Source organism: Triticum aestivum, chromosome 3B (genome assembly GCF_018294505.1).
Source record: "Triticum aestivum cultivar Chinese Spring chromosome 3B, IWGSC CS RefSeq v2.1, whole genome shotgun sequence".
NCBI classification, from domain to species: Eukaryota; Viridiplantae; Streptophyta; class Magnoliopsida; order Poales; family Poaceae; genus Triticum; species Triticum aestivum.
The window spans coordinates 812,235,958-812,262,517 of record NC_057801.1 but is presented as its reverse complement, the minus strand read 5'-3'; the positions used below and the strand labels follow the sequence as shown (position 1 = coordinate 812,262,517).

At 42.2% G+C, this 26,560-nt stretch overlaps 1 protein-coding gene across 8 annotated transcripts; it reads left to right on the top strand.

Moving 5' to 3' along the window:
- The first annotated feature begins 1,969 nt into the window (after positions 1-1,969).
- LOC123072595 (uncharacterized) lies at positions 1,970-24,635 on the top strand. Of its 8 annotated transcripts, XR_006435272.1 has the most exons (14): positions 1,975-2,565; positions 7,481-7,601; positions 8,250-8,395; positions 9,069-9,164; positions 9,680-9,907; positions 10,133-10,248; positions 10,516-10,703; positions 10,929-11,044; positions 11,135-11,276; positions 12,072-12,213; positions 19,123-19,328; positions 20,142-20,309; positions 21,581-21,919; positions 22,021-24,635. XR_006435272.1 is itself a non-coding variant. In XM_044496175.1 (2 exons), the coding sequence occupies exons 1-2, from the start codon at positions 2,338-2,340 to the stop codon at positions 8,424-8,426; spliced, it is 405 nt and encodes a 134-aa protein (XP_044352110.1). In that variant the 5' UTR covers positions 1,970-2,337; the 3' UTR covers positions 8,427-8,642. The 8 variants fall into 8 exon arrangements, 1 of the variants encoding a protein (XP_044352110.1); XR_006435271.1 differs by having other exon boundaries at positions 7,481-8,395; positions 10,151-10,248; XR_006435267.1 differs by having other exon boundaries at positions 1,976-2,565; positions 7,481-8,395.
- The last annotated feature ends 1,925 nt before the right edge of the window (positions 24,636-26,560 follow it).

Genomic DNA, 26,560 nt, shown 5'->3' with positions numbered 1-26,560 from the left:
ATAATGGTTGGAAGAAGAAGACGAGGGAGCGTTTTCCAGTTTACAAGAAAAAGAGGTCTGGACCTCCTTTTCAAATACCACAAAAAAACCACAGTATCCGACAAATTTTTGAAATAAAGACCAGGGGTATATGCAAATATGACAATCAAAGTGGCCAGGGAAGGGAAGGTGATGCATCTTTGTCAGAGGGAAAGTGCACATTACCAATAAGTAGGACAGAATCTAGGGATAGCGAATCAAGTAGCTAAAAGCCTATATACTACGGGTCTAGGCTAGACTATACATTGGGATCATTTTAAAGTGGTCATTCAGGAGAACAAAACTAAAAAATGCACCTCCTCAGGATATCATTCAGGAAGATACTCGATTTTGTAAACTAAATTTGTAATGTCCTATGGCTTTAGCCTAGCTCGGCAGACCCAAAGAAACTAAAAGTATTTTCTTTTCTGTTTCATAAAGGTTACTCTAATGGATTTACAGCTCAGCTTTGGCCCATATTTAATTAACCAGAACAAGAGATATTTAAGAAAAAACACAATTCGTTGTTGTGTTTGCACAACAGGTTCCAATCTCACTGCACCTAGTACGTACGCCCAGCTGCTCACCATACCACATACTGTACATAACGTACGTATAATAGTACGTAGTAGCTTTTTTCGTATTCCAGCGAACGAAGAATTGATTCATCTATTTTTAGGACAAGTATTTCGGACGGAGGGACGGAGTACCAAATTATCGTACGACAGTACACAAACAAAACACTGCTGGCCCAGTTAAATGCATGCATCTTCTAATTACTAGTTCATGCAAAAAAAAAAAACCCTTCTAATTACTAGTACTCTCTCCGTATCAAAAACATAAGACTCTTTTTGATTTTGCATAGGGCATAAAAGAAAGAAGTCTTATATTTTGTTACCGAGCAACGACGGGATGTGCACTTGGAGCCAAAGGAGGCCGAACCATGCATGAAGAGAGCACGTGGCGGCCGTGACGAGAGGTTTCTGCCGATGCATGAGCCCCTTCACGGTAAAAAGGATGGGTGGAAGAGGATTTGATCCGATGATCTCGACGGTTCAAGCACAGACCATTGGAACACGCGCAAGTTCGTGCATGTAACAAGTTACATATACAATCTATTGATGCAAAAAAAATCAATTGAATTTAAAGTTCATTTAAATAGGTCGGGCAAAAAAAACCTGAGATTTTTCAAAAACCCGGTTCTTCTCGATTTGGTCTCCCCGTAGGAAAAAAATCCCCTAAGTTCCTCATTTCAACTTTCTTCCCCCCCACCCCTTCGTCCAACCTTCCGTGTATATGATAATCAATCACCTTAATTTACTTACCTTCTGAACCAATTCTATTTTAATTTACTTACCAAATTTCTAATCAAAATACTATAAGGTAATTCACGGACAGAATTTGATGAACATTTATTTACACAATTGCATTATTGTTGACAGGTAAATCACGTAAAATTCACCTACTACAATATTTATATCCCGTTGCAACGCACGGGCATTGTTCTAGTCGAGAAAAAATGCATGATTTATCATTTTGGGTGGAGGAGAGGGAACAAACGGTAACCCATGGGTGGGTGAGTACAACACGGTGAAAATACTTTGTGCATGCAGTTAAAAAAACATTTGAACACTTCCAGTTTCATATATTTAACTTGATTTTCTTGATTTGTCCAGATTTTATGGTGAGACATGAAAAAAACTTGGATCGAAGCGGGTGGCCATCGGGTATTAGGAAGCATGATCCACGTAACATGAGATGTCCGTCGTCGGATCTGATAGAAAAAGAATGAACGGCTGGGATCGGCAGGGGAAGGGGGTTCGATCCGTGGGATGTGTAATCTGACCAATCATGGCATTCGATGGACTCGCCCACGCTGGATCGCCGAAAACGTTCCCGCTCATCAATCCCGCCGCGCGCGATCTGCGAAAATTGGTTCAAACGACATCAAAAGTACCCCCGACCCAACCCCAAGCAGCCCAAAGCCATTCACTCCCAAATCCTTCCTCGTCTCCCCAACCGGCCGCCGCCGAGCTCTCCTCTTCCCCAACCCCACCGGCGGGCGGCCTTCTCTCCTCCATCCCCGCCGGCGACCTCCGACGACCTCCTCCATCTACCTCGCCACCGGCGCCCCCTACCCTATCCCTCTCTCCCCTTTTGATGGACACCTCAGATCCAATCGTGCAGCTCAGGCCGCGGCTTGCGCACACCGGCAGAGGACGACCGCCGCCTCCTCCTTCCATCCCCTACCCTAGCCTCCTCCACGGCGCCCGAAACCCTACCCCTCTCTTCCACCCATGGATGGATGGGGCGTGAAAGATGGCCACGGATCTGTTCCGGCGACGACGGCGCCGGATCCGCACCCACCTACGGCGGCAGCAGCAGCAGCATCCCGATGGAGGCCGGCCACGAACCATAGCCGACCGCAGCAGGATCCGCCCCCTGCTCTCGGTGGGGCGGGGCGGGATTAGTGATGGCCCTCGACGCCGGCGACACCTGCAGCATCTCGCTCCCGTCAGGCTGCAGGACCTGTACTCTACGCCCAAGGTACGCCTCCTCCTCCTTCCTATCCCCTTCCTATCAAGACCGCAGCTTGCTGATGTGTCGATTAGTGGCAGTGATTCAAATGGATCTGGCACTAGGATAAATTAGCGACTAATCCATCATGGATTGGATTACTGTAGTTGTAGTTAGGAGGCTGGCATGCAGTACTTGGATTAGTTCCTACCGCAACTTGAATTGGCCTAAATGTTTGCTTGAGCATATATATATATACAGTGCGATTAAATCTCACTAGCAGTCTACACAACACAGGTGTGGTTGGAGTTTGAAAATAACAGCAGCAGCAGCTATTTGATCCTCCCGCCTAGCCTAGCCTGCATGTGAGGAACGAATCAAGTCCTCCAGCAGTCTACACAACACAAAAACACCATTGTTTATTTATGTTCTGCATATACGTGATGGCTGCCTGCCACATCCTTGCTTAAATTGGACAGAAACACCATTGTTTATTTATATTCTGCATATGCGAGTCTGGGTTGGTTGGGCATTTCCTGAATCCTGATGTTTTCGATGGATACTGGATCTTTTGTTTTCAGCTGCTGTGTGTTTTGTATTACCATACTCCCGAATCAGTCTGTGTGTAGTTGTACTGTTGCTGCATGTTTCCTTCCTTGTGTGCAAACTTTTGTTGCCGGTTGACCTGAGGATTATCACATTCAGGGTTGCGTTTGTGATTGCAATATTTCTCCTGCTGATTGCAAACTTTAATGCTTTCTTTAATTTTTGCAGCCTTTTTTTTTGAACGGTCACCGGGGTCCCACCTGAATATATTACCACTCAAAAGGGTTTTAGAGAATTACAACAGAGATAAGTTACTACATCAGCCTTTTAGGATGTAGCTGAGGATAGGAAGTACAGCCATTGCTTAGCGAATAATTTGTCCTCCTTCTTTTTGAACCTAAACACCCAGAGAGAGAAGTCATTTACAATGTTGCGAAGCGTGGTTCTGTGAGAATGATCCTCGTTTCTGAAGACTAGTGCATTCCTTGAGTCCCAAAGTTTCCAAGATATAGTGAGCGCGACGGATGGCCAGATGTTGGGGTTGAGGCCTGGAAGCGTTTGGTGTTGAAGCAGGTTTTCGAGAGAGGTTGGAGCGTGCAACCCCAAGGCAGCCCATACTTGTGTAGCATAAGAGCAGCAGGAGATGAGGTGAAGCGCATCTTCATGAGGGTCTTGACAGCGGGGACATGCAGCTGTTTGAGCAATGTGCTTGCGAAATCAGTTGGCCTTCGTGTTTAGCCGATCGCGTAGGAGTAGCCAGGCGAAGATCTTGACCTTGATCGGGACTTTAGAGGCCCAAACAAGGTCGTGATATGGGTCGATGTAGTCTTCAGCAACAATAGTGGAGTATGCGTTCTTTGCTGTGAACGGCAGACCATGTGTGAGCGACCGTTTGTCCGGTTGGTCGACCTGTTGGAAATCCTGCAACAACAACAACACGCAATCCAGCTCGCGAGCAGCAGCATTAGATAGACGATTCCGCAGGTTCGTTAATAAGCTGGTTTGCCAGACAGTAGCCACTAAAACCTTGTCATCAATGGAGTGTGAGTATAGGTTGGGGAAAACTTTTTGAAGTGGTGATTGCAGCAGCCATTTATCTAGCCAGAAGAAGGTGGAGAGGCCATTGTATGTGATGACAAAGGTGTGCTCAATGAGAAGTGGTAGGTTATGGTTGATAACCCTCCAAAGAAAGGAGGGCCGTGAAGTTTTTGCAGCAATACCTAAAGGGTGTTGTTGGTTGAACTAGAGGGTCCATGGGACATCTGGGTGTTGCAGAATTTTGGAAGAAAATTTCATAAGCAAGCAGCGGTTTTGGATCTCAAGATTTTTAATGCCTAGACCACCAGTATCTTTAGGTTTGCAAACATTTTCCCACGCGACAAGGCAGCTTGCCCCAGTGCATGTAGACTCGTTAGACCAGAAGAAGGCTCTCCGAATAGCGTCAAGTTTGGCTAGGATGGATTTTGGTAGCTTGAAAACAGACATGAAATAGACCGTTAAGGAGTCCAGGACAGCGGTCAGGAGGGTGAGTCTGGCCCCTCTAGAGAGAAGGTGCGCCACCCAGCCAAAGAGGAACTTTCGAAAGTTATCTATGATAGGGTCGAAAGCTGTCAGCGGTAATTTTGAAGGGGAAAGTGGAAGGCCTAGGTATTGCAGTGGGAAATCGGATGTTGAGCAACCTATAGTAGCAGCAATGTTTTTTTGGGTTTCAGGTTCCGTAGCAATTGTGAGAAGAGCAGTTTTGTGGTAGTTGATCGTCAATCCTGTTGCCATAGTGAAGTCATGGAGTGTTTTTTTGAGAATCAGTGTTGCTGCATCGCTAGCAGCAGCGATTATGAGAGTATCGTCTGCGTATTGCAATGTCACCGGAGGTTCATTGGGTCTTAGAGGGTGGCATAGGATGTTAGGTTGAAAAGCTTTGGCAATTAATCTTTGGAGGACATCTGCGACTATGATGAACAGATATGGAGAGAATGGATCGCCCTGTCTAAGGCCACATCGACATTGTATCCAGGGTCCAGGAACACCATTCAAAAGGATAGCCGTTTTGCCAGTGGAGAGGATATCATGGACCCAGTCGCAGAATATGGAGGGGAAGCCACGTACTGTAAGAATGCGGATGAGGGAGGTCCAGTTTATGGAGTCAAATGCCTTTCTGAAATCCAACTTAAAGACCATGGTTTGAGCTTTATGAGTGTGGCATGTACTGAGAATGTCTGCAGCATAAATGAAGTTTTCGGCAATGTTACGTCCATGGAGGAAGCCCGTCTGATCATAGTGAATGAGAAGCGGTATTAGAGGCTTAACTCTGTTAGTGAGGATTTTTGCAACAGCCTTTGGCGTGCAGTTTTGGAGAGAGATTGGTCTAAATGCATCAGGGGCCGTTGGTGCTTGAGTTTTTGGTAATAGTACCATGTAGGCTCGGTTGAAGCGTTCTAGTGAGCATGTTTGATCCTGGAAGGCAGCAAAGAAAGGTAGGATGGATGGTTTGATAATGTGCCAAAATTTTCTGAAGAAGATTGGCCCAAAACCGTCGGGTCCAGGGCTGGCATTGGTGTTCATGGAGAGAAAGGCTTGGTGGATTTCATCGTGTGAGAAGGGTAGTGTTAGGTCACGAAGCTGGGGGAGGGGAGAGGGGTATAGCTGCAGAAGACTGAAGTTCCATGCTGCCTGTTTAGTGGTGCCAATCAGTTGTTGGAAAAAAACTTTTAGAATGTGTGCTTTTTGTTCGTGGAGGAATACTTCTGCGTTGTTGTGGATAAGCATAGGGATTTTATTTGTTCTCGAACGTTGGGTTGCGGAGGCGTGAAAAAAACGAGTGTTCTCGTCACCGTCGATGGCCAAACGTACCTTCCCCCTTTGTTTCCAAAAGGCGATCTTTTGTTTGATAATTAGTTGAAGTAGGTTGGCGAGCGTAAGGCGCAACTTTTGTTCGAGCGGGAGAAGTGGGGCGATTTCTTCGTTCAAATCGAGGGCCTGGATAGCCAGTTTACAGTCAGTCTCTCGTTGATAGATGGGCTTTAGGGTTTTGGCCCAAGACTTTAGAGCCGAGCGAGTAGATTTGATACACCCAGCGAGGGCGGCGGCCTAGTCAGTTGGCCTGCGATGAATAGGGGTGGGCTGCCAGAATTCACGCACAGTGTCTGCACATTTTGGAAAAGAGGCCCAAAATTTTTCAAATCGAAAAATGCGGGAAGATGGGACGGACGTAGATATTGTGACTAGGAGTGGTACGTGATCCGAAATGAACCTAGTGAGAGAGGTTAAGTGAGAGTTTGGGAACATAGCATCCCAGGCTAAGTTGATTAGCACTCTATCTAACCTAATTAGAGTGGGGGATTGTCTTTTATTTGACCAGGTGAACTCTCTGTCAAGTAGAGGCAACTCTATGAGGGCAAGGTGGTCGATTGTATCGTTGAAGGCGTCGGCCTCTGATCGGCGAAAGTTATTGTTATTATGCTCGTGGGGGAATCTGGTGATGTTGAAGTCACCAATCAGGAGCCAGGGTGATTGCGTAGGGCTTTATCAGAAAAGATGCATCAAACAGTACTTGTTCTCCACGTGAGCGACCAGTCAGTAGCCAGGTCTAGAAGTATAGGGCTTGATTATGCACTGATTGGTCGATCATGTGGAGCACAATGGTTTGGTTCATCTTCTCTGAAATTCATTGTCTGAAAATTGGGTTGATTCATCATTCATGTATCATCCTAAACTTCATGAAAGTATGTTGGCTAAATTGTAAATATTGCTAATTGTCTTTCTCTAAATTACTTCGAGTCTCGTTCTCATCTTGGTACAAAGCGTCTGTACTTTATTTATGCAATTACAGGTTTCTTCTGTTATCCTCAAATCAGCATGTACTCAATATTTTTGTTCTCCTGCTCGCAAGCTGTGGTTCACACAGTAGATTGTGAATTGCAATTCACGAGAGGCACATTGGCCACAACTTGAATTGGCCTGTATGTTTGGTTGAGCATATATATGCAGTGTGATTAAATCTCACTAGCAGTGCACAACACAGGTGGGGTGGGAGTTTGTAAATAATAGCATCAGCTAATTAATCCTCCTGCCTGGCTTGCATTTGAGGAATGAATCAAGTGCTTGGTCTGTCTCTACGTGTGTGTAAAGCAAAAGCAATATTGCTATAAACCTTTTGTTTCCAACGGCTGTGTGTTTTTGTAGTATGATACTCCTGATTCAGTCTGTGTGAGGAATGAACCTCTCGATTAGTTCCAGCAGTGTTAGCTACAAGGCTGCTGCATGTTTTCCTTCCCTGTGTGCGAACCTTTTGTTGTTGTTTGACCCGAGGATTATTACATTCAGGGTTGCTTTTGTAGTTGCAATTTTTCTCCTGCTAATTGACTGGAGCGACCCATAAAAAATACATTTTTATTTGCAGACAGGTGAAGCTCTACTTATACCAGAAGATTGAGAGGTCGTTGCTGCGATGGTCCTTGACGATGATGAGCTAGGAGACTGCTGCAGCATCCCTGACAGGCCTGTAGAACCTAGACGGCCAAGTTATGCCTCCCCTCTTTCCTTCCCCTCCTGTCATGTCCATAGCTTACTTATCATGCTGTCCAGATTAGATAAATTTCTACAAACGTTGCCCTCGGATTCGAGCTCATTGGTTCGTGATTAGCCGGAAAAGTACATTTGAGGAGAATAATATCTGTAGCTTTATTATACTCTAAAGGACCCAGAGAGGCTCTTAATGTTCACTAGCTTACTCGCTGGCTCAGGAAAAGAAGCATATACTTGATATGTCTGATTTTTTTTGAAGGCTTTCTTTAATTTTTGCATAGTCTTTTGTTATCAAGTAAAACAATCAGGACATACTCTCGTGTGTGCGTGTGTGTGTGTGTGTGTGTGAAGCACAACAAAGCAAATCAGTCTTGCTCGTCAAGTGCATGTCTCTTGCTTTTTTCTGTAGTCTCTAGTCAAGCAAAGTTTAAACAAACTCGTTAGCAAGTTAGATGTTGGTCTGCTCAACTTATTTATGTTCTGCATATACGTGATGGCTGCCTACTACATCCTTGCTTAAATTGGAAGAAATACCACTGTTTATTTATGTTCTGCATCCTTGCTTGGCGTTTCCTGAATCCTGATGCTTTCGGATGATACTGGATCTTTATTCCTGGTGCTGCTGTATGTATGTGTGTACGCAGGTCGCCGATGGACCCCGGGATGAAGGCGATCAAGAGGCTGATTGGGCTGCCTGGAGACACATGATATCCGGAAGATACCGGATGGACACTGCTGGGTCGAAGAGGACAATGGCAGCTTTGGTTGGATCTCAAGAGCATATGGCAATGTACGGAAGACATTCTACCACTCCCTTGTAATTTTCTCTTATTGTCTTTCGTGTCATGTTGATAGAGGAAACTTCGATAATCAACAATGAAAAACATATTTGTGCAATTGACAGTTGGATACCAGTCAGCACCAGAGCTATAGCTCTAGACTGAAACTGCCCCTTGTACTTTTCGCTGAATTACTTAGCAGTTGACTTGAACAAATCTGTTCCCTCTTGGTTTTGGATGACAAGTGCATCAGCCTCACCCCATTTTATTCTAATGAGATCAAATTATCATACATTTCAGTATATAGAGGTTTTAACATAAAGCTGAGTCAATATGAAGTCGCTCCTTTCCTTTGTTCAGTGTTTTTTTAATCTAGCACTGCCATCTTATCTCCTATGCAATTTGTATTCCTCTTTGTATATCTTCCACATTGATATACTTGTAGTCTGTATGGAATTGAATTGAACATAAACTGCATTAGATCTCCTGAGTAAGTGTCCAATCGAACATAAATTTTATCCCATCTTCTCAACAAATATTTTCTTATCTTGTTTGCTGCACATATTAACAGATCTCAGTCTAAGCATGGTTTGTTTGTTCCAGTAGTTAGGGTGGGTTGTTCGACTTGGTAATTGATGTTATTCGTCATATCATCTGTTTCTTTGACTTGTATTGTTCATACAGGATGCAGATAAAAAAGGCTTGGCTACTATTGCCGGTGAGGTGAAGCAGTTGGCTCTAAGGGTAAAGGATAAAAGTCTAAAACCAGAAGATTATGAGGTACAGACCGAAATATATTTCTGGAATGTTAGAGTATTCAATAGTATTTGTCATTGATAATATGTGCTAGCCATTGAGCCGTGGCTATCTTGGCATTGTCATCACGGTATGGTTAAATGATGGTTAGCCTATCTAAATTTTCCTTCTTCCAAACACTGCTAGTGAATGCAAGTTATTTGTTCCACTGTGGTCTCTGAATGTTTATAGTATGCTTGCACATTTTTATTTAGGATTGGCATACAATTTTCACTCTTAAGCTATTAAAAGATTACTTGTTGTTAGTCATTCAACATCTGGATAACCTAAAAATAAAGTTGTTGTACTTAGATGATGTGCCCAGGAAATGTTGATTCCATATGATTCTTATTATATATGTCTCCAAATTGAGATTTTAAAACTGAGGTTCAACTTTTCACAAAATTCGTTATTTGTTTATGTGCTTCCGTCGAAGTTTCTTTTATCATAAATTGAAAATAGTACTTGGTCTAACAATGCTTTGTTTGCTTGCTAATTAGGTACGAACACCTGGAACAGGTTTGAGATCTGGGTGCACAAGAGGGTCATCGACCTTGTCAGCTTCCTTGATGTTGCCAAGCATATCATCATGGAGAGGGTGATGTGACCAGCAGCAACGTAGTCGTCATGCAGGGAGCCAAGGACATGTGGCTGTTGGTGAAGGGCCTGATTAGGATGCCTACCAAGTTGCTCAACACCACCACCAGGAAGTTTCCCTATGGTGCAAGGTGACCTCTCTCTACCTCTGTTGGATCCCATTTACTTGGGCGATTTGTATTGTATCTGCTCCTGCCCTGCCTATACTGCATTGATCTTATCCTTTAGTTTTATGAGAAGAAGAGACACTACACTGATCTTATACTTTTTTTTTCTGAAAAATGTCTTGTACCTTGTCCTGCTCTGTGTAGTTAACACTTATTTGATCCATGCATCTCATATGAGTTATCTTATAGGAACATTACCAAGTGTAGGTGTGTGTGATGTCCTTGATGCTTGGCTACTATTGCCAATGAGGTGAAGCAGTTGGATCTAAGAGCAAGGGAACAATCTAGAACCAGAGGATTATGAGGTATAGACCAAAATATGTTTCTGGAATGTAAGAGTATTCAATAATATTCGTCCTTGATAATCGTCCTTGATAATTGTTTCTGGAATGTAAGGGTATTCAATAAGAGTATTCAATAATATGTCTCAAAATTGAGATTTAAAAAATTGAGGTTCAGCTTTTCACAAAATCAATTATCTGTTTATGTGCTTCTGTCAAAGTTTCTGTTATCATAAATTGAAAGTAGTACTTGCTCTAACAACACTTTATCGCTTGCTAATCCTGGAATAGTTTTGAGATGCGGGTGCCCAAGAGGGTCATTGACCTCATCTGCTCCCTGAATGTCGTCAAGCATATCACCATCGAGAGGTTGAGGTGATCGGCAGCGACCAGTTGTTGTCGTGAAGGGAGACATGCAACTATTGGTAAAGGTCCCCATTAGGATGCCTACCAAGTTGCTCAACACCACCACCAGCAAGGTGACCACTCTCTACCTCTGTTGGATACCATTTACCTGCGCGATTTGTATTGTACCTGCTCCTGCCCTGCCTATACTGCACTGATCTTATCCTTTAGTTTTATGACAAGAAGAGACACTACACTGATCTTATCCTTTATTTGTCTGAAAAATGTCATGTGCCTTGTCTTGCTCTGTGTAGTTAACACTTATTTGATACATGCATCTCATGTGAGCTATCTTACAGGAAAATTACCAAGTGTATGTGTGTGTGTTGTCGTTGATGCTTTGCTACTATTGCCGATGAGGTGAAGCAGTTGGCTCTACGAGCAAGGGAACAGTATGTAACCAAGGGATTATGAGGTATAGACCAAGATATGTTTCTGAAACGTAAGAGTATTCAATAGTATTCGTCCTTGATAATTTTGATGCTATGCTTTGCTTACAATTCAGGATTGGGCTCTTTGGCTTGGGTAATTGTGTCATCAATGGATTGGCATGATGCTATGGGCATCATCACCCTGCTTGTTATCAACCAGTACAGGCCACTTTCTTCCTCTGTCGTGCCACCGCAACCGGGCTGCTAGTTGTACAGGTGAGCACCATTACCCTCCCTGTTTATGCAAACCGTGTTCGTAGTAGGATTCATGTGTTTGATTCAAAAGTTATGTTGCAGCATATACTGTACATATATTATTTTTGTGTTATATGCCAATCATATAAGCATTTTTTTCCTTCAAAAAAATTGAGCATTGAACAACTGTTGGAGCTGCTACCGTCTTTTTGCCTGCGGCTTGCCTAAAGAGAAAGGGAGGGTTGCGAGTTTCCAACTTGAAAGTTCCTTCATTTGCTGCTTGTGGATGTCTTTAATCAACCCTGATGATGCTAAACTAAGTTATTCCTAGGACGAGGTTCTAAAACCGATGGTTAGCCAGTCTATTTTTTGCTTCTTTAAAACACTAGTGGTCAGTGCAAGTGGCTTGCTCCACTGTAGTCTCTGAATGTTTATGATATACTTGCACAATTTTATCTGCGACTGCCTATGATTTTCACTATAAGCTATTAATAGATTACTCATAGTTAGTCATTTACCACTTGATTAACCTAAAATAAAGTTGTTTGTACTTAGGTGATGTGCCGAGAAAATGACGATTCAATATGGTTCTATTGGTATATGTGCCAAAATCACACTTTTTGAAATAGACGTTGAAGCTTTCACAAATCAGTTATCTGTTTCTGTGCTTCCGCTGAAGGCAACTATCATAAAAAGAACTTTCTCTAACAACGCTTTCTAGCTTGCTAATTAGGAACCAGTACCTGGAATAGTTTCGAGATGCGGGTACCCAAGAGAGTCATTGACCTCATCTGCTTTGCGAATGTCGTCAAGCAGATCATCGAGAGGTTGAGGTGATCGGCAGTCACCAGTTGGTGTCGTGAAGGGAGCCAAGGACATGCAGCTATTGGTGAAGGTCCCAATTAGGTGCCCACCAAGGCGCTCGACAACACCACCAGGAAGACCCTTGTGGTGTAAGGTGATCCTATCTAGACCTACCACTTTTAAAAGCACTTTGGTTCAAATGATGCCACTTGTCAGCTTTGAACCATCCTTTTCAAGCTCTCTTCTACACATTTTTGGTACAGTGCTATGTTTTTGTTTGCCTCGGTTTCGTTTGATTGATGGTTGTGATTTGAATCTTACCAACGCTTTTGATTAATTCATTAAATACAAGAAAAAACTATTAGGAAATGATTTTCCAGAACCCCGTGATTAGGATTCTTGGCTCGTTAAGGGAATCCACAAATTTGTGTCCATGTCTTGTGTGATCAATATTATGTTGTAGTAGTTCGAGGTTCGTAATAGTGTGTAGCAAAACAACCAAAAACAATACTTTTACTTAAATATTTTCAAAATATTAAAAATGTGGCATGCTTTGATGAAATAGTGTCAGACTTCCGTTTCTTCGGGCTAAGCAGAATAAGAGCTTGCACTTGTCTTGTTTTTGTTTTGTTTTGTTTAATTGATAGTTTGATGCCAGCTAGCGTGCATATAATCTCTATGGCCTTTAACTAATCTCCTCACCTGGATAGAATTTCTTACAAGATCAGAGCTTCCTTATCTACTTGTCACTTAATTACTTATCTCCTCACTACAAGAAATATGTCAACTTATGACCACCACTATTGGTCACTGAAAGGTCACAAATTTCCATTTATGACCTTTTTGTGACCAAAAACAGAAGGTCAAAAGCTGTCCATCGTAAACTGACTATAGCGACATTTCTTCTGGAATGGTTAAAGACGTTTACGACCAAAATATTCCTACTGTGGCGTTTTGGTCACTAGCAACCTCCCCCAGGCCATGTAGGCATCCAGCGTGGCAAGCTGATGTGGCACAAGATTCAGCCTGGTCCAATTCGATTTTCTACATGGGCCGAGCCCAACAATTCGGCCTTTTTACTGTATATTTTCTCTATTAATTTTCTCTAGCTACATGGGCCTAGCCCAACAATTTGGCCTTTTTATTTTATGGGTCATGGCCTTTTTGTACAACAGTTTTAGTTTTTTTTATAAAATGGGTCCACTAGTCAAACAGATCCCACTTGTCAGGTTCTGATAAGTGGGTCCTAGCTATTAGGCCCAGATTCTTCATATTTCAATTTGACAATAAGAAAATAACTAGTAGTTAAATTGGCAAGGAAAAACACACAAGATACTTCAAATAACAATAGCCAGATTCAATACAAGCTCTACAAATGACACGTCCTACAAGCTGTAGCATACACAAGCTTATTTACAAGCTCTACAAATGACAAGTCCTACAAGCTGTAGCATTTACAAGTTCTACAAGTTACACGTAATACAAGCTTAGCTGATACAAGCTCTACAACTATGAGAATCAGTTACAAGCTCTACAAGTATTTTCTTCTTCTACATGTAGCTCCTTCAATAGCGATCAAATGCCGGCTCACTGGAGAGTCAGGACTGGGCCTTCCACGGATGCCCTGTTACATGAATTAGCTGATGAAAATTAGAAAAACTGGAGGCAATATATTATGAACATTCCATTCAAAAAAGGAGTAACTCAGTTGAAGTGCACAAAGCAGCAGTTTTTCTCATTGAAGTGAACGCAGCAACAGTTTTTCTCATTGAAGTGAACACAACAGCAACAGTTTTTCTCATTGAAGTGAACACAACAGCAGCAGTTTTTCTCATACAGTATGTGTCTTAATATAACTCCTAAGAAATGTTCACAACCTGAATTAACTACACCTTTTCTCATTGAAGTGAACACAGCAGCAGTTTAATCAACAACCCCATACTTTACTATAGAATGTTTCTTCTGAATGCATAGCTTAAAGGCGGGGCGGGGCTGAGAATCATCATAACAGGATATGTATATATATATGCAGAGAGAGAGAGATCACCTTAACAATAGATGGTGGGCATCCTCGCCGGATCGGAGCAGCTTGTCCCTGGCCCTCCCCACGGGATGGTACCAAACTGCACACACACCAAGCAAGAGAGCACGCATCAGATCATATGGTGTTCTCTATATATTTCACAAGTTTGAACGGCCACTATATATAGAACATAAATTAGTACTAGTGCTCTATATATGGTGTTCATTTATTTCAGCATCATATATATGGACTTTGAATGTAAACAAGCAGCCAGATTTAATTTCATGCCAAAATTTCTAGATAAGGCACAGATTAGGTGATGGTTTAAACTGTAGCACCAAACTGTAAAAACAAGCAAAGATTAGAGGATGGTTTCAAAAACTGCATATATATTCATCTACATTACTTCTTCAGTATAGTATAGTACATAGCATGGATGGGTTTGAGCTCAAATGTTTGCTTGCACGTTTACTACCCATATACTTAGGCACATGGAAAATCAACTACAAGCGGGAACACGATGAGTCAAAACAAGCTAGTAAGACACTAGCAGTAGAGCAACCATAATGTGAAGCAAACAGAGGAATCACAAGGTAATTCTACTAATTTCATTGAAAGAATAGTGACAATTTTAGGCAGTGTGCTAGATGAGGTACAAACTGAATACTAGTACAGATTAAAGCAGGTTGAATGTTGAGCGGCACATATAATATGATGGTAAGAAAATGATGGCATCAAACAGATTGACAACAAGAATTTCTCAGCTTGGGCATGGAGAGCTCTGTATAATTGACAGATCCTCAAAGCAATTTTCATTACGTCAGGATTACATCAGTTACATCTTACAGCTTACAGGTTACAGTACTAACATGTCCTGGGCGTCAACACATCCACTCTCAACACAGAGAAACACTTGAGCATTGTGATTAGTTTGTTCATGTGGGTTGCGATTGGTGCGACAGTGCCGGTTGAACCCCCGGGTTTAGACCATTTCAGTTTGTACGGCATCAAACCAAACCACCCCAGTCCAGTTCGATTTTCTGTTCAACATAGACTAATCCAGTCCGTTCCTATTAAGCACCCATTTGAACCCATACGTACCAAACTAGCCCAAAGCAACAACAGAACCAAATAAACCAAACTAACCCGCCTGATTCCCATGTTGAATGGACAGCAAGCAAGCACGCACTCTATTTTGATAGTACAAAGCTGTGCAAGCAAGCACACACTATAACATGGACAACAAGTTCAGAGATTCAGTGTATAAGCGGAAACCGGGAAGCAATGATTCTCCAAGAACTCACCCACGAGGCCAGGATCGGCACTGGAAACAGCGACAACCAGTGCTGGAGGAGAGCTGGAGGAGATGAGGGCGTCGGCTGTGCGGGCGGATCTGGAAGGGGAGAGAAAGGAGGCGGGGGGGGGGGGGGGGATGTAAAATTACAACAGGGCAGAGGTAGGGTTTCGGGGATGGTGTGGAAGGGCTGATGACTGCCGTTGGATCCACGATCATCCGACAGTATTCGATGCATGATCCGCGTGATGCGTCCACGGACCAATCAGAATACAGTACGACGTTATGACCATCTAAATTGGTCAAAAAAATTCATTTTCTATTTTTCGAGTGCGTAAATTGAGTTTTTTTTAAATGACCTACCATATATTTGTTGCAAAATGGGACCAGATCATTTTTATAATATATTAGGCCATATTTAATGTTCAATTGACAAAATGATTGGTTGTCAAAAGTTTTCATTTTCTTTGGACGAAAAAACCATTTTTCATTTTCCGGGTGCCCGAAAGGAGTTTTTTTTGTGAAGGAACTACCAAATAATTGTTGCAAAATTGGACCAAAACAATTTTCTAAAATACTAGGACATATTTAATGCACAATTGACAAAATGGTTGGGTGTAAAAAGTTTTGATCCACCTCTCGTGAAAAAGACAAATTTCCGCCGATTCAGCTGGAAGCGGGTCAAATTTGAACTGCAGCTGCCTCATAGTTCACTATTTATTTTTTACAAAAATCATTTCTAGGTACATAAGTATCTATTTAATCAGAGAAACACCAAAAGTTTTCCAAGATTCAACCACTAGCTAGGAACGGTCAAGCCCGCCGTTTTGACCGCATTTTGAAACGGGCATAAAAAATTCAAAAAAAATCAAAAAATTGGGAAACCTTCGCATTGTGTCATTATATGTGGCCAAGTTCCCAAGAAAAATAACAAACTTGTAATACGGCAATTATTTTAAAAAAATGTTCTCAGAAATAAGCTATCATCTCTGAAGATTCATGGCTTTCAAGCCAAATGATCAATCTTATGGCCACATTCGTGGCATAGTTTGTTCAAATGATCTCATATTGTGCACAAGGGTGCATATTGGAATGGCAAACAATGTTGCCTAAGGAAGTTTTCATTTTCTTTGGACGAAAAAACCATTTTTCATTTTCCGAGTGCCCGAAAGGAGGTTTTTTTGTGAAGGAACTACCAAATAATTGTTGCAAAATTGGACAATATTGATTTTCTAAAATAGTAGGACATATTTAATGCACAATTGACAAAATGGTTGGGTGTAAAAAGTTTTGATCCACCTCTCGTGAAAAAGACAAATTTCCGCCGATTCAGCTGGAAGCGGGTCAAATTTGAACTGCAGCTGCCTCATAGTTCGCTATTTATTTTTTACAAAAATCATTTCTAGGTACATAAGTATCTATTTAATCAGAGAAACACCAAAAGTTTTCCAAGATTCAACCACTAGCTAGGAACGGTCAAGCCCGCCGTTTTGATCGCATTTTGAAACGGGCATAAAAAATTCAAAAAAAATCAAAAAATTGGGAAACCTTCGCATTGTGTCATTATATGTGGCCAAGTTCCCAAGAAAAATAACAAACTTGTAATACAGCAATTATTTTAAAAAAATGTTCTCAGAAATGAGCTATCATCTCTGAAGATTCATGGCTTTCAAGCCAAATGATCAATCTTATGGCCACATTCGTGGCATAGTTTGTTCAAATGATCTCATATTGTGCACAAGGGTGCATATTGGAATGGCAAACAATGTTGCATAAGGAAGTTTTCATTTTCTTTGGACGAAAAAACCATTTTTCATTTTCCGAGTGCCCGAAAGGAGGTTATTTTGTGAAGGAACTACCAAATAATTGTTGCAAAATTGGATCAAATTGATTTTCTAAAATACTAGGACATATTTAATGCACAATTGATAAAATGGTTGGGTGTAAAAAGTTTTGATCCACCTCTCGTGAAAAAGACAAATTTCCGCCGATTCAGCTGGAAGCGGGTCAAATTTGAACTACAGCTGCCTCATAGTTTGCTATTTATTTTTTCCAAAAATCATTTCTAGGTACATAAGTACCTATTTAATCATAAATACATGGTTTGGTGGTGATACGTCGAGGTTTGGGCGGTGGCCGAGGGCCCCATCTCTAGAGCGCGTAAACTCGCATGCCCGCCGCGTGGTCACCGCGTGACCGTGGTGTTGCCATGTGTTCTGGGTGGCCTAGGCATGTCTAGTGGGTTGGGCACTCCCCAGGTTGGTGCTAGGAAGAAAATTACAACATAAGATTCTCACGAGGAGACCAATCGATGCTCAAACATGAATTAGCAGCCAAGTGTTTGATTAGCGGTACGGGAAACGTACATGGCTAATGGGCGTGAGTTTTGGCTGAGGATGATCAGTTACTAAGAAGACCATTTTCACAAATTTTCAGCTCAAAAGGAGGAGCCTAGGTGGTACTTGCTTTGCAAACCACCACACTGGACATAAATACGAATGTTGATGCTCGGCTCAAAATAATGAATGGATTGAGCTGGCATTTGGTGGAGGATGGTTATTCGGGCATAGGAAAGCACTGTAGAAAATGGATACTATTTGGACATGCCAAAGTGGTACTTCCTTCACAAACTGTTACTCTGAACAGAATAAGAAAATGAATATTTTTGAATTATTTTTGAACTAGGCAAGGAAGGTTTTTACATATTTGACGAAGATATGACCCAAAGAATTTATGAGATTTTTTTGGGAATTTTGGGAATGACAAAAATATAGGTTGCTTCACAACCTAGGGCAAAAACTGCCACATGGACATGACACATAGGCGAAACTGATGAGGTGGCGCCTAGCCATAGCAACCCACCACAATTTACAAGGCTATGACCATCTATATTGGTTGTTAACAACTAGAAATAAGGCAGCGGACTAGCGCTGTTAGCTTTATAACCATTTCATGTAAAGAAATTATGACCTTTCTGACCAAAATGGTCACAATGGTTTAGGGTTTGGAGCCCCTCGAACAGCTTTTGACCAATTGGTCTCAAATGGTCATAAATCTATGACCAATTCTTCCAGGGTCATTGACAGAAGGTCATAAGTTGACATATTTCTTGTAGTGCCTGACATGAACAAGTCAAATCCCTCTTGGTTTTGGGATAAAAAGGGCATAGCCCATTTTATTCCAATGAAGCCCAAATATTTTCCATTACAGTTCATGTTTAAACATGAAACAACAAAGATGAAGCCGTTCCTGTGCTCTGAGCGTTTCTATCTTGCATGCATTGCCATTTTAATTCATATGTAATCGTGTATTCCTCTATTTATATCTGCTGCTTTGATCTAGTTGCAGTTTGTATTGTACTAAATTGAACACGTATCGCATTAGCTCAATGGAATAAGGGCCTAATCGAGCTAAGCAGAGTAGGAGTTTGCACTTGTCTTGGTGGTATAATTGGTACTGTCATGGTGTTGTGTTCATTTAGTACTGTCACCATTGATGAATTGGAGTCCATCTACAATTTAAGACTAGTTGGGATCCAGAACATTGATATCTATAGTAATTTTTTTTCACAAAGCACCAACATGCTAGGCATACGGATTTTGATGTCCTTCATTATCTGAATTTACGCAAAACTTCCTTTTTCTTGCATAGTGTCATGGCAAAATGAATTTTCTTTCTATGCAATCAACCATACATAGTCCTGACGCTGATGATTATCGTTGATCTTGTTTTTGCCTGCACACAAGGTTGTTCATGTTGTCCCTATGGCCCGCTGCTCCGCCAGCCTAATGTCGCATCAAGACGCATTTGGACATTGGGGTAGTGGCACGGAGTCCCAACTGCTGCTCCCGCCATCTTGAGCCTGCATGCTCTCGACGGAAGAACCACAACCGGCACTGTCATGTGTTCCTCACTCCCGCCCAAGGAGGCTAACCTCTTCAAAGTCATCGTCGTAAGCACAAGACCCCTCCCTTCTCCCATCACTACTCGAATCGATATAGTTGACCTCTGAATCCACTGCTCCGTGGCCGCGCTGTGCTCGATTCGCCAATATGGATGCAGCCAAGTGATTGTGTGTCCATACACAGGGGTTCCGTTGCCTGCGTGCTTGCTCGGGTCGCTGGGTTATTGGGCCGAGCTGAAGCTTTAATTTGTGATCATTGGATTAGTAGCTTTCGCAGAGAAGCTGTTGCTTGGAGACATTGGTTTCTCTAGTAGAATGGCTAGTTGCTTTGCAGTTGGGGGTCAACCTGTATTTTATTGTGCAAGGCTGAGTTTGTGAAGTTGTTGGTGCTAAAAACCAAAGATATAACTTCTTCTAGATCTTGTTAATATTTGTAGTTCAATAATAGTAATGAATTCATTTCCATGTGATATCTAATGTGACATCAACTCGTTCTGGTAGCTTCATGCTAATAAATGTTATCTTGTCATGGGGACTTGCATTTTAAAATTATCCAGCACCATTGTGTGATAGTTCAAAGGTTGGGACTGGACTCTCTCTCTCTCTCTCTCTCTCTCTCTCTCTCTCTCTCTCTCTCTTTCACACACACACACACCCACACACACACACACACACAGATGCGCCAGCCATCAAGCCATTGGCGATTTACTGTTTGGATCTGTGGTGGTGTTCTTGTGTGATTGTGAGTGTGATCATCATCTTTCTTGCTGATGAATTGCAATTCCGTGTTGGGCCCTTTTTTGCACTGCATCCTCCATTTATTTGTGTAATCCATATTCTAATGTCTACTCCCCATTGCAGGCCCCATCCATAAGGCCTGCCTCATCTCGTAGCACGACGCCTTTGGACATGGGGGTAGTGGCACGGAGTCCTGACTACTACTTCCGTCGCCTTGAGCTTTGCTGCCCTCGACGCTGCCATGGATTGCTCGCTCTCACCAAGGAGGCCAACCTCTTCGAAGTCATTGTTGTAAGCAGCCTGCCCCTCCCTTCTACTATTGCTACTCAAATTGATCTGTACGTAGGGGTTTTGTTACCTAGGTGATTGCTCAGGTTGCTGGGTTGGTATCAGAATGAGGTGAAACTCTAATTTGCGATGCTTGGATCAGTAGGTGTCTCAGAGAAGCTTCTGCTAGGAGGTAGAAGACACCAATGCCGCTAGTAGAGTGTCTGATTGCTTAGCGGTTGGGCTCGGCCTGTGTTTTATCATGCAAGGTTGACTTCGTGAAGTTGCTGATGCTAAAAGCCAAAGATATTACATCTTCTAGACTTTGTTTATATTTTTAGTTCAATCATAGTAATGATTTCAGTGTCATATCTAATATGGCATCAATTCCTTCTTGTAGTTTCATGTTAATAAATGCTATCTTGCCTTGTGGACTTGTATCTTAACATGGTCCAGTAGCATTGTGTGATAGTTCAAAGGTCGGGACTGAATTGGCTGGAGTTTTACTATATTGGTCAGTTCAACCATTATGATGACTTTCACATGTATGTGTGTGCGGTTAAGCCATTCCTGTTTTTGTGCCAACTTCTAGGTGTTGAATAAAGGTTTTGTTGTTGTTATAGGGGTTGAAGTTCTTAAATCACGTATCCATGTTTGTTTCTCTAAGTGTTGAAGTTAACCTTGTTAGTTTGGTAGGCTGGTGCTATTTATTCAAGTGAAGATGAGATAGTGTCCACCACACGCACGCCAGTAGTCGGCTAGCTAATTAGCAATAAGTGCATACAGATTAGATTAGAGAGTGTGTGTGCCTTGCAGTCTAGCCTGCTGGGAGTTTGCGTCTGTCAGCTGACTGCGCCGCAGTGGAATCCCCGGCTGAGTCTGGGTCGTGGACAAATCAAACATATCGAGAAGAAGTATGATAACTTACTTGAGGCTTGCATCTTGTATGTGTACTGCCAACCTTATGCATACTTGGTAGCATGACGCACACACATATTATCTTTTGCTCAAGTCTTGAAACTTCCTTGGGGAATTTCGAAAGTGGTGGGTGCTACTAATAAGTACGCCTCTTGTCGCATTAATTAATTTGTTGGCTGCATACTTCTTTATTATTGGTGGCTTCATATTTGCTATTTGTAACTATGTAATGTATGAGCTCAAATTTTCTTGTAGCTAATGTTTGTTCAATGCCCCACTTTGTGATCTCTAGAGAAGAAAAAGCAAAATGTTAATCTGTTTTGGGGCATTTAGTATAATTGTTGCACTAGGTGCTCACTTTTATTTTGCTGTTGCAGTTTGGAAATAAACATGGAAGGGGGAATTGGTGCAGGTAGCAAAAGTACCAACTTAGCTGAAAAGCATACATGATTTGAAGCCAAGCTTGCCACACATTAATGGGTGGCCAGGCGCTGTCTGCTGACTCTTGCATCCTGCACGGACGCCTCAGGAGGGACACGTCCTGGGTGATCCATGGCATAGGATCTTGCCATGGTCGGCTTCACAAAGGTTTTCTGACCCTGCAGAAGTGGCCGCTGATGAGGCTAGTGGATCCTGTAGAATGCAGGCACAACACAACACACCGCTGCCTCCTCGCTGACCGTGGGCTAGGCCAGATCTGGTCGACATGGCCCAAGGTTTCTGTTTCCCCCATTCTTAATCCAATGTAATATTCATACCTTTGATTTTCTAATTCGATTCGCCTTCTAATATATGCATGCATGGTGGTCTTGCCCAGAACTAGAAGATGTCGGTTGGGAGAATAAATGGACTCATGCCAACATTTGCTCCTGTACTACTGCCAGTGAGCCCGTGATGTGCTGCTGCATTGACTTTGCCATGATGCCAACCTCGCTTCGGGCTGGTATGTGCTTTTTTCTCCCCTATGATCTTCTTCCTATTCTGATTTATCTATAGATAGTGTGTGATTGCTGATTTGCATAATTGATGATGTTCATTGAATCCATGACAACTCACTGTTCATGCTACTACTTGTTCATCCTGACAACATAAGGAAACATAGATTGGGAAGCTATGGATTTTGTAACGCTGCCCTGAATTGTTTTCGAAAACATAAAATGGATATCTGATGAAGATATGGATTTTGCTGCGTTGGGTTCAGTGCTAGTTCTATCAGTTGCATCTGTGTATACATGTAAACCATTCACTATATTCTGCTTTGAAACTTTGTGATGATAGAATTAATACTTCATAATCTCTATCCGATCATTGATCTGCTGATGTGATAAAATCCAATGTATATGCTTACAAAGTGAAACCAACTATACTCTGTACAAACCTTGCTTGTTACAGCCGAACACCAAGACTGTTGATGGTATCCCGTTCGCTAGCTGTTGTCTGTTGTTGCTGCTTATTTCCAACATGGCAATGGTTATTTATAGGTGTCTCTGATTATTATTACTTGAGAGTAAATTGTCATTTTTTCAACTGAATCTTGGCTTATTATTTCTTGAGAGCATATTTGAATATTGTGTCATATTCTTTGTATTGTGATATGTTGTGTTGAATAGTAGAGGCCTGACTCGATGCTTGGGTCCAGTTGTACCTCACTCAATTCGACGAGCAAGATTTACTTTCATGTAGTTGGGTCATAACCAAAGTAATCGTTTAGGTAAATGGTCAGATTACTACCTAAGGCTGCAACTAACAACTGAGAATTAAACTGTCTCCTTTAGCCAAAATCCTGCAAGTTATGTGAAGATTACAAAGATATAAAAGCTAACCATTAACCTAGCAATGAGTTATGTAGCAGCTGGCCTATCTGTTGACATCCGAGTTTTCAATTTGATTACCAAGGTTTAGAAAGCTAAATTTATTTTACTGTTCAACTACCTAGCCACAATAGAAAACCTGGATCATCGCTAAAACCAACTGAATTCATCTATGTTTCCTTTTCTTTCATTTTCGCTGATGAAAAGTGATCTAGCTGTAACAGCCACGTAGGCCGAGACAAAAATACGCTCATGTAGACAGCTGAGGAGTTTATCGTTTTACTCCTTAGATGGAGGCACTCCATGAGTTTTCGAGTTAGTACTCCATTGGGTAAGCTGCGGGGTACCAAATCATACAAGCCATTTGATTGGGGCAAATGAAGGTCTCAAATTAAATGGCAGGGTACTGTAAAGTGCTCTTGGAATATTCAGTTTTTTGCGAGTTCTTGGATTATTCAATGGTTTTTTTATTTTCCCCTCCTCCAAGTTTCTATAATATGTATTAAAATAAAATATAACAGTTGTGGCATCAACATCAACATATTCTTCCCAATGAAATCCTGAGTCCAATTTGCATAGGTATTGGTACCCATATTAGTATCGGTACCAGTAAACTTGCACTAGGAGAACATATTAAAGAAACCAAAAAAAGTTATGCCGGAGAGCTTAGCAGCAATGGTCTGTAGTGATAACATGGTTCTGAATCAGTTTTCCCAACGACACTCTTTTCAAAAACCGAGACAAATCCCTTGAAAAGGCTATTCATGACATATCCTTTCAGCTAGCACAACTATCTTTAGATGGCTAACATTAGCTACAAAGACCATGATACATGTGAAAGGAAGCTTATTGTGTTGTGGAGACGAGGACGGGCATGCGAGTAGTGAAGGGAACGAAATATAGTCCAACTTAATTGAAGCCCAATTCAGGTGCCCACGTAAGCATGGGAAGAGAAAGGTTTTCAGGGTCAAGGTAGAGGCATAGTTATCCACGACAAGGGACATGGGACATGGTGCTGCCCATGATGGTGGGTGTTTACGGTGGCTATAGGGTATATTTATGACGGTGTCTGAAGCGAAGTGCTCCTTCCTAAGCTTGATGAAGGCGTTGTGGGATGTTGATCCAAATTCAACAAAGGCACATGTTGCAACCAAGATTTATATTGTAGTGACTGAAGCATGATGTGCAGCGATATACTGTTGAATGATGATGGATGGCTCGGTTGTAACTTAGTGAAATAAAAAAAACTCCCGATGCATTATGCTGCCGAAATTTCTAACGAAAATGGTTGGTCTGACTGGGTACAGGTTACACAGTAGAGAATAAATACAACTACATCAGCGGGAGTTAGCGGTAATAAGTGCGGAGAGCGAATGTCCATGATTAGCGAACTTTTGTTGCACAGTTCTGTAGCTACACGATGTTGTGTTGAGCGGTTTTTGAGCCTATTTTTTCCTAAAACACGGCTACTGCAAAAGTTGAATTATATTCATGAATCTGAATATAGCACACCTGTTGACTAAGCCTCTTCCACGAGCAAAACATGATCAACACCAAGACTTCATGGGTGTTAGATCATTACAATGTAATCTATATTATTGACTCTGGTGCAACTGGAGACTGAAGGACATATGCCCTAGAGGCAATAATAAAGTTGTTATTTTATATTTCCTTATTTCATGATAAATGTTTATTATTCATTATAGAATTGTATTAACCGGAAACTTGATACATGTGTGGATACATAGACAAAAACAATGTGTCCCTAGTAAGCCTCTACTAGACTAGCTCGTTAATCAAAGATGGTTAAGTTTCCTAACCATAGACATGTGTTGTCATTTGATGAACGATATCACATCATTAGGAGAATGGTGTGATGGAAAAGACTCATTCGTTAGCTTAGCATTATGATCGTTTAGTTTTATTACTATTGCTTTCTTCATGTCAAATACATATTCCTTTAACTATGAGATTATGCAACTTCCGGATACCGGAGGAATGCCTTTTGTGCTATCAAACGTCATAACGTAACTGGATGATTATAAATATGCTCTACAGGTATCTCCGAAGGTGTTTGTTGGGTTGGCATAGATCGAGATTAGGATTTGTCACTCCGAGTATCGGAGAGGCATCTTTGGGCCCTCTCGGTAGTACACATCGTAAGAAGCCTTGCAAGCAAAGTGACTAATGAGTTAGTTGCATGATTATGTATTACGGAGTGAGTAAAGAGACTTGTTGGTAATGAGATTGAACTAGGTATGAAAATACCGACGATCGAATCTCGGGCAAGTAACATATCGATGACAAAGGGAATAACGTATGTTTTCCTAATGGTTCGACCGATAAAGATCTTCATAGAATATGTTGCAGCCAATATGAGCATCCAGGTTCCGCTATTGGTTATTGACCGGAGAGGTGTCTCGGTCATGTCTACATAGTTCTCGAACCCGTAGGGTTCGATGGTGATATTGTATTATATGAGTTATGTGATGTGGTGACTAAATGTTGTTCGGAGTCCCAGATGAGATCACAGACATGACGAGGAGTCTCGAAATGGCCGAGAGGTAAAGATTGATATATAGGACGATAGTATTCGGACACCGGAAGTGTTTCGGAGTGTACCAGGTACATATCGGAGTACCGGAGGGGTTATCGGAACCCCCGGGGAGAAGATATGGGCTATGAGAGGGGAGCACACCATCCCACAAGGTGTGCCCCCCTATGGAAGGAGGCCGAATAGGAGAAGGAGAATAGGGGGTTCGCCCCCCCCCTCCTTCTCTCTTCCCCCTCCCCTTTTGTTCTCCGGCAATTATGGAAGGGGGGAGGCCGAATTGGGGAAGACCCCAAGTAGGATTCGGCCTACTTGGGGCGCCCCCTGGCTGCCTCTCCTCCCCTCCAACCTATATATATGTGGGGAGGGGGGCGCCTAGAACACATAACATCAATTGTTAGCCACGTGCGGCGCCCCCTCCACAGTTTACACCCCCGGTCATATTCTCGCGGTGCTTAGGCGAAGCCCTGCGCAGGATCACTTCACCATCACCTTCACCACGCCGTCGTGCTGACGAAACTCATCTACTTCCTCAACACCTTGCTAGATCAAGAGGACAAGGAACATCATCGAGCTGAATGTGTGCAGAACTCGGAGGTGTCGTACATTCAGTACTTGATCGGTCAGAGCTAGAAGAAGTTCGACTACATCAATCGTGTTGTCAAACTCTTCCGCTTAAGGTCTACGAGGGTACGTATACACAGTCTCCCCCTCTCGTTGCTATGCATCTCCTAGATAGATCTTGCGTGAGCGTAGTTTTTTTTTTGAAATTGCATGCTACGTTCCCCTACAGAGGCAACTCATCGCACGGTGGTCATGTGGTGTGAAAATCACAGAGCAAGTAAGTTCATCATTTGGCCAGGTACGCAATTCAATTGTACGGATATGCATTGTTCTGTAGATCAATTGGCTGGTCATGCATTGTTGTGTAGATGAATTGTGTCCGGATATGCATTGTTTTGTAGATCAACTGTCCAGTGATGTATTGTAGCGTA